At 30.9% G+C, this 9,548-nt stretch overlaps 1 protein-coding gene across 2 annotated transcripts in view; it reads right to left on the minus strand.

Moving 5' to 3' along the window:
• Window positions 1-906: 906 nt before the first annotated feature.
• Window positions 907-9,548, minus strand: part of LOC106467542 (transmembrane protein 161B-like) — a 44,391-nt gene continuing 35,749 nt past the window's right edge. For both annotated transcript variants that reach the window (XM_013927908.2, XM_022396431.1), the window contains exon 11: window positions 907-2,623. In XM_013927908.2, the coding sequence (XP_013783362.1) occupies window positions 2,340-2,623 (284 nt within the window). In that variant the 3' untranslated portion in view covers window positions 907-2,339. The remainder of the gene's footprint in view (window positions 2,624-9,548) is intronic.

Consider the following 9,548-nt stretch of genomic DNA (forward strand, 5'->3'; position numbering starts at 1 on the left):
TAAAATAGCAAGTAACAAGTGAAGAATTTTAGTATAACAGCAAGTAACGAGTGAGACTGGAGTTGTCAGCAAATTTGACACATTACGCTGTTAGTAACTTTTTGTGTATCTCTATAATATGTTCACATTCTTATTATTTGTATGACTTAAGATTTTGTAGCACACAGCAAACAATTTAATTTGTATTTTTTATGTATAGTACAGTACTTGCTATAGCGTGAAATTGTTGAATAATATTTTAGAGGGTTTTTAATGAATGGCAACTATTATTCATTTACGACTACTGAAGTTATTTCCCCGAAAGGGGGCCGAATTGTTTGTTTGAAGTTAAGCATAAAACTAAACAATGGGCTATCTGTTCTCTGCCCACCACGGGTATCGAAACCCTGTTTCTAGAGCTGTAAGTCCGCAGACATACCGCTGTGCCACTGTGGAGATGGGCGAAGGCTGCCTGGAGGGATCATCTGTTTTAACCACTCGCACCTCTATATAATACTGTTGTCTGTCAGCCAGTAGATACTAAAATGACGTCACATAAAGGACGCTTAATGCTGCAATTTGTACTGTCGTTACGTCAGTAAAACGTGCGCATGCCATGAATTACGAGAAGAATTATGAACTGTGTAGGCTACAACACAGTACGACATATGAATTTCAAAAGCAAGAAAAATATTGGTTACTCTTAATTTTGGTTTTATTTACTCTTTGAAACACAACATTTTCGGAGACCCTGCAGTAGTACATCTAGTATTAGGTGTACCATATTTATTGAAGTACCTGCTTATGTATTTCCATTGTACCACAGAAAATACAAACACCCAAAGTTGCTCGTTTAATAATAATCTTCCTCAGTATAACTTTCCTTAATTTTCTGTAACTTCGAACTTCATAAAAATTCAAACAACGTAACTGGTTCATAACTTTATTTCTTCTTGATCAATTCAATATGTATATAGAACAACATTTTCACACGAACATTTCGCTATTCTGTTACTTGGAAAACTTCTAACACCAACACTCCTAAATAAATAAATAAATCTTTTGTCAAGTACTAAAAGTAAACAAGCATTTCAAAACAATCCCGTTTTAAAATATATTCATTTTAAATAAAAGATCAAACAAAAAATAAATGAAATATCCCGCATTTCAGAAAAAAATGTCACACGTACATCTTATTATGGACTGATTCATCAAGTTTCCTCCAAGGTACTCTTTCTGTTCCGCTTGGAAATTTTTAAAATTCTTTAATGAAGCTTTTTTTGTTGTTGAAAATCTACCCTACCTACTATACTGAATGCAGTATTTTATTTTTTTATTTTGCTCATGCTAGTGAGAGGTGTGACGTAGTTACATCTTGCAAACACGACAATAATCAATTCTCGGATATAACAGCTTTCGGAGAGGCCTAAAACAAAAAAAAACGTTTCTGGCCAGTACACCTAAAATATCAAGATTTTCTTAAGGCATATCTAATTGTTAATGCAATTACGTAGACATAAACTCTGAAGCCACATGAGACCAAATGATTTAAATATGTAATAGAGTATTTGGCACACAACAGTGAAATTCTTTATCCAATAACAAGATTAATAAAGTTTGGTGGGCAACATCTAGGCTTCAAAACATTATTCTTTAGTCCTAAAAAGAATATCTGTTTGTATCATTTTGATAATAAAAAGTAAATTTAATAATGTACAGAATTACATAAATTATAAGGTTCTACAGATCTTCAATTAAACTTTTTCTCCTTCACTCAATTTAACTGAAAACTTTATCTACAAAAATAATATTCAATACATTTGTTTTAATGTTTGTGAATGTGTACCATCTGAATTTTCATGTTCAAAATAATTATAACTAGAAGAAAAATTGTACATTAGTTCTTCTTTTTGACCTAAAATACAGTAGCAATGAAATAGCACGGACTACTGAGATTAAAGTATAATAATTTATTTATATTTAATCTACAATAGTTTATCATTAAGAAATTAAACTGCTTCATCTATGAATATAAATACTACATTATGAAAACTACTGTACTCACTCACAATGCCAAATGGAAATGTTAAATTACACATGAATTTTATTCTCTGTCTAATAGATTGTTTTTTTCCATTACAAAAAATCTATTTCCTATTCTACAAACATATTCCAGTGATCAGTCACCACAAAAGAATAAAAACTATATACTGAAACATATCTCTCTTGACAAATATAGTAAAAAAGTAAATGAAGAGTAGACCAAAGTGATTAAATCTGGAAAAATACTGAAATTTAAACTGAGCAACATGTGTGGGAAGTCATGCACGGTTGTGATATAACATTAAAACAATGTCTACTTAGTTGAAAAAATATGAGTGGTAGATTAAACCTATAGCACTTGTAGTGAACCAAACAGTGCATATCCACCATGTCATGAATCCAAACACTCCTCTATACAACACAGGAGTAAATACTTGTTTTAGACTGCTCATTGCCAATGAGAACTGTTGACTAGTTCCTAATATTGAATCATTATCAGCACGTGACAGTGTTTCAGTGGTTGGCTTGACTGATGGTGTGGAAAAAGATTGGTCTTCTCTTTCAAGAACTGGGAAGAAGTAGCTGCTCCACTGGTACTCTCCTGCATAATTAAGTACATAAGAGTCATTGAGCAAATACATTAGCTAGGTTTCAAATAGGTAGATACTGCCAGAATATAAAGTGTGTACACAACGTTTAAATTTTAAATGTACACAGAAATGATACTTAAATGTATGTATAATAACTGGTTTCAAAAGTGTATAATTGAGTTTCTAATAGGTACAGGGTAGCTGGGTTTAGAAACATTTCCAGCTCAATTTCTAATATTTACACAGCAGCTGATTTGTAAATATGTACAGAGCAGCTGAATATTAAGTGTGTACACAGTAACTGGGTTTAACAGCTGAAGTATGTACACATTCGATGGATTAGTAGCTAAACATGACCATCATATTTTGACTAGATCCACACAAGAACTGTTAATCAAATATGTGAGCAGGAAAGTGATCATATGCTGTAGTGTGTGTGATAATTTAGTATGCTTTTAATGATACATTATTATTTAGGTAGGATTTATTCAAATCGAATAATTTTTTTAAAATCTATATATAGCCTATTATTCATGAAGAAGGATTACTACACTTTCTATTACATGAAATTTCATGACTCTTTCAAAACTTTCCAGGACCACACACTTTGGATTTACAAAGACAGAATAGGGCAATCAAACACACACACACACACACACAAAACATAATTGAAACTACGCTGTTCAGGCATTTTTATGGTAATTTAACATTACAATTTAAATCCCCAGTTACAAGATAATTCTTCTTTCAGAAACACAATGCCATTAGCATTTTTCCAACAGATGTAACATTCATGTGTAAAAAAAATAAATAAAAGGTAGTATGCATGCTAACACAAGCACTTTAAAGAAGAAACAAGTAACATTTCAGTTTAAATTTTTAAAACTGAATTCTGTACATAATTTTAGTTGCAAGCTCATGCTAATAACTTAATTTTTCATTACACTAAATTTTTTGGTTGTAATCATGAATGTGATATACATAAAGATGACAACAGGGAGGGGATACAATTTGCAAGCTATTTGACAAATGATGGAGCAGATATAAGAAAAGTACGATAAGACTATTTTTACAAGATTTAGAGCTGTGAAGAACTAAATATCAACAAAATTATGATTATTTCACTAAATTACAGATTTTTTAGTTTAATAACAACATTAGTAAACAAAACATATTTCTCTGTACATTTGTAATTTTGGCAAGTTTATGTCAAAGTAGTGCTTTTTTTTTATACATAACTAATTTTGTCTGCAACTAGTATATAAGTATAATTTTTGTTTGTCATACTGTTGTAAGCGGTACTTTCAATGTTTAGATTTAGATGCTAACTAGAGGGTGGATGAGACATTAAGATCTAGTAAGTTCAACTAAGATCTAGGTGGGTAAATTAGTATAAATATGGGTAAGAAGTCAATTTTTCAGTTGGTAGAGCATCATTTTTTCAGTGAAGTATTTGGAACAGTGTTAGTTATCGCACGCATTCAGCTACTTGAACAGTTAGTTGTAAAGCTGTTTATATTTATTTGTACCTTAGTTGTTGTACCATTAGTGAGTAAATGAAAATGTTATTTGTGAACTTTGGTCTACAAGTACAACTATATACAATTGAAAATGGCCTTTAGAAATGTGAAGGAAGAAATAAACTAATTTGAACCCAAACATGAGGTTTCAGCTGTTTTGAAAGCATGTGGTTAACATAGTTAGTACTGGTATAGTGTGTTTTCAGCAATTTTGCACACTTACATGTCAGTTTTGTAAGGATAGACAGTGCATGTGCACAAACACTTGGTTTACAGTCAGTTGCACATTTTTATGCTATAGCTAGAACACAAACAGCAAATAATTTTTGGCTTCAAAATGTTCACATTTTTATTAAAATAAATGACATATTCTTTGATAAGGTGAGCAAGCAAAAAGTCCTGGATACTTTGATACTTAAATTCAAGTACCATCCAGGACCTGTGCATACCTTGATGAATTCATCTTCTTATGTTTTCTTCTTCAGTTAATTGATAGTTATTGTTTACTGATACAAAGGGTGATCATTGTTGTTATTTATTGTATGGATTTTATACGAGTAATACTGGCGACTTCCAGTTTTAAGTAATATTATCTTGCCTGCTTGTATGTTAAATTTTGCAATACTTCATGATCAATAAGCAACCAACAATGTTTTATCTGAAAATTAACAAATAAAACATTTATTACAGTTTAACTGTACTGATTATATTCTTATGAACCTGGCTATCAGCCATATAATCAATAAACAATGTTTCGTGACAGAACTGAAAAAACAACAACAAGTACACATACTACTACTATGCACATGTACTCAAGAATAGTTTCTGTTGTACTCTTTAATACACTACATGTATCATATAGGTAGACGTGCCAATCCATACAAGATTTCAGACATCTACCTAGAAAAATATTACAAACAAGTTGAAAACAAATCTGAATTAACAAGAACAGAATAAAATAGATGATACATTAATGGAGTAATGAAAACCAATCTGAATGTTCCTTTTTACTTTTTCTTGGATGAAAATACACAAACAATCACGAAATTCAAATATGCAAGCAAAGCTAACTAATAAATACCAACATATACAAAGATACGGTTTGTGTTGTTTTGAAATATATTTCAACATAAATTACACTGGTATGATGTTACTTCAAACTAATGTGGGGTAAAAAACCATGTTAATAGACTATTAGGATAAAATACAGTAACTGTTCATTTGTGCATCATATAAGTTGAATCTAGTTCAGACTACAGTCTGCTTATTCTTGTCATTAAGAGATAATAATTACCACATGGACCCTATTGACATTTTAAATAAATTTTTCTAAACTATTTTAGTACCAAACTGTTTGTGGGCCCTTGACTGTTGGTTACAGAGTTCCTAATTAACACGAGTCTCACATCAAAAAATGTAGCATCAATATTATAATTAAGCCCATTAATTACTGCTGTGGTTTCCAATACATGTTATGTGGAAGTTTCTAAACTATTTTAGTACCAAACTGTTTGTGGGCCCTTGACTTTGTTGGTTACAGGGTTCCTAATTAACACGAGTCTCACATCAAAAACTGTAGCATCAATATTATAATTAAGCCCATTAATTACCACTGTGGTTTCCAATACATGTTATGTGGAAGTTTCTAAACTATTTCATTATCAAAATGTTTGTGGGCCCTTGACTTTGTTGGTTACAGGGTTCCTAATTAAGACGAGTCTCACATCAAAAAATGTAGCATCAATATTATAATTAAGCCCATTAATTACTGCTGTGGTTTCCAATACATGTTATGTGGAAGATGAGTGATTTTACCTAATATTTGGATCAGTTCTCTTAAAATGATTGTTGTAACTGGTAAAAATATAAAATTACATAATATCGTCTATGTGGATCCCACTGTAATGAATGGTATGAGAAAGTGGGTAATTTGAGAACTGAAACGGTTGTGATTTCTCACAAAAAATAAATATATAAAACATTTTCAGTAATCTATTAACCGAAATATGTTTTAATTACAAAATGTCTTGTAATTAGTATGGCAATGTCTACTTTAAATTTTTAAATGCATTAGCATAAACAATTTTGTTACTTTAGTGAAATGTGTGTTTTATATATAATTTTAACTTTCTCTTCAGTTTCTTTATACATGATGCCAGCTCACATCCTATTAACCTGTTAAAATTGATTGCAACATTATTCACACAGTGAAACAAAATTAAGTGACACTGATGGTGCCAAGGTTTTTGTCATGGTGACTTTGGTCATATGTAACTCAGTCGATAAGCTGACTAGATACTTTGTTAGTATCAATAACTGTTCTCACATTAAATTGTAATTTAATTATTTGGTAGGAAAGTAGAAGGCTCTCTTTTGTTTCTTTATTTCTACATATCTGCTTTAAATTTTCTCCTCAATTCAAAACTTTCTTGGCCATTATGTATACCGTCTTAATCTGCTTTTTCAATGATCATTTATGGTGTCTTTGTTTTCAACTGTAGAAAAATTTTAAATCATCATGTTTCTTGTTTATATTTGTATTCCAAAATATGCAACTTAAAAGTATTTTTTGCACCATGTAACACTAATTTTAGTGTTTTCTTATAGATAAAACTTCCTGTATAGACAAATCAATACTGTAGGATTTGTAATTATAATAATTTATTTGGATAAATATATTTATTTTCCCTAAATTTATTTACCTTGTTCTTGAGTTTGGTATATGTGCATGGTTCCATGACTGTTAGGTATTCCAATCAGACAACACCTCTATAGAGGTGTAAAATCTGTAAACTGATTCATTCTCAGTGACTACAGTGCTTTAATTCTAGTATGACAAGTGACAATTTTGGGTCACTTGAACAAAATGGTCACGAGTTGCATGATATAACTGAAACCCTGCTTGAATGTACTATTTTTTTTCAGTTGGAGAATCCTGCTGAAAGATGTATGAGAATGAGGTACAACACACTACTGGAAAAGTCTTATTGATTTATTATCATAATACTAACAACTTACTTCTTGCAAATGGTCCAAATATTCATAATCATTTGCAAACTATCAACTTATAAAAACAATATCAATGCATGTTGGAAGTCAATGACCAATCACTAGAATCCAATGGCCACTACTAATTTCAAGCCTTGTACTATAATATCTAACTTGGTGTTATTTTTGTTGCTTTGTCCTCATTACTACATTTCTTATAGATTCATGTTTATAGATATGTTCTTTTAAATTACTATATTTCATAATCAAGCTGTATAACTTAATTTCTATTTCGATAGCACCAGTTTTCAGATGTAAGTTCTTATCAGTAACATCCGTGTCTCTAAAGAAGATGCCTCAGCAACATTTTCAGTTTTAAGAAATTTCAACATCAATTTTAACAAGGCTATAAAATTCCAAATAAAACATGTGTATCATGGGTTCTTTTTTTTTAAACCAACTTTAGAAATCTTTCATAACTGGATTAGATGAATAGAAGGAAACTGAGTTGTGTGCTTCATAGGTTATATCTTTCAGGAAATGAGCAATTCTTTTGTGTTTGCAAGATCCACATATTTTATTTTGATACACAATCACAGTGGAATGAGAAATGGAAGTTTACACAGAGTGCTGAGAACTTGTACATTTGAATTATTTTCTATTTGAGCAGAAGGTATGCTTTAAATGTTCCAATCTAACTTTGAAAATCCAGTTTGTCATCGAATTTGAAACTGTTAACTGTAAAATGCTGAATGTTCCAAGTGCAACTAATCATGATAATTCCGGAGTATTTTGCAGAGTTGGTTCCATGTGAAATGATGTGTTTACATGCAGACCATCAGTGGATAAAACAAGATGATATAGCACCGTATTATCACTCATAAGCATGATGAGGTGGTAAAAAGTTTCTATTTGTGCTTGACAAACGCTTCACTCTAACAAATAGGTGACTACACATTCTTGAATATTTGACCAATAACACTTCAAATTGCTTCTTAACTTGGTTTTTAGCAGTTTCTTATGTTACATAAAAAAGAGCATGAGTGAAGACACTCGAAGCTTTAGTATGATCAATATGAAAATATTTTGCAATATTTGAATCATGAAGCATAGCCATGAAGTGTCACCAATTCTGCTACAGAACAATAGCAAATAGACTGACTGAACATCTTTAAATAACCAGAGTTTCAGCATGTGACAATATACATGAATGAAAATTTGTCCATGAAGAACATTGGCAACTAGAATGTAAGCTTTACCACTGTTGTCAGTGCTAAACCTACACCATCCTTCAGATACTGCCATCCTGGTACGATGTTTTTGTGTTTGCACATTGCAATAACTCTCCCAAACTTCTATGATGCATGATCATTTTTGTTGCATATCACAATTGATACTCCATTGTAACTTTCTCTCTCTATTTTTAAAAATTCTAATCTAAATATTTCAGTCAATTTCTAGCAGCTTCTTTCATCCATTAACACAAGAACATGGTCTTTCAAATTAAGCATCTTTCAAAAATACCTGTCATATTAACACATGGACTTAATATGTGAAGTAGATTGGTATAAATTTCACAGTGCAACTGAAAGCTAAACTGATAAAACTGTATTTGATATGACCTTTTATTATTTATGCCTATTGTGTACATATTCCTATTTGAAAGTACTACATTTAAGAAGAGAACTTATGCTGCTTATTATAGTCATTAACAACAGTCTTATAATATATAGTTTACTCTTAATGTTTCCTACCAACTTATTGTTCCAAATAGGTTTGTAGAGTATATATAAATGCTTTGAGTGATACTATGATGATGACGTATCCCAGTTTTACAATACATGTATAACTACATCAAATGCTAATTTTTAAGCCTTTCTCTCACCATACATTTTACAAACATACACACACTAATGTTTTACTGCTGCAAATATATACATTTATTCATAGGTGTTCCTGTTGGGAGTTCATTCAGTGGCACTTATTCATATGCTGTTTCCATGAGTACTGTTCAGTTTTACTGATTCTTAAACTTTTGTATGAGGAAATTGAGAGTAAGGTTATCAGTAGTTTTTATTTTTATGATGCAATTCAAGAGTTGTAACTTATTTAATAGTGTGTGTAAAAACTGTTGAGTAACATTAACCTGATAAGTGAACTACAATTCTTCACTTGTTACTTGCTATTATACTAAAATTCTTACACTTGTTACTTGCTGTTATACTAAAATTCTGCACTTGTTACTTGCTGTTATACTAAAATTCTGCACTTGTTACTTGCTATTTTACTAAAATTCTTCACTAGTTACTTGCTATTTTACTAAAATTCTTCACTCGTTACTTGCTGTTATACTAAAATTCTTAATTTGCTGACAACTCCAGTCTAATTTGCTGACAACTCCAGTCTAACTTGCTGACAACTCTAGTCT

Source organism: Limulus polyphemus, unplaced genomic scaffold (genome assembly GCF_000517525.1).
Source record: "Limulus polyphemus unplaced genomic scaffold, Limulus_polyphemus-2.1.2 Scaffold81, whole genome shotgun sequence".
Classification (NCBI taxonomy): Eukaryota; Metazoa; Arthropoda; class Merostomata; order Xiphosura; family Limulidae; genus Limulus; species Limulus polyphemus.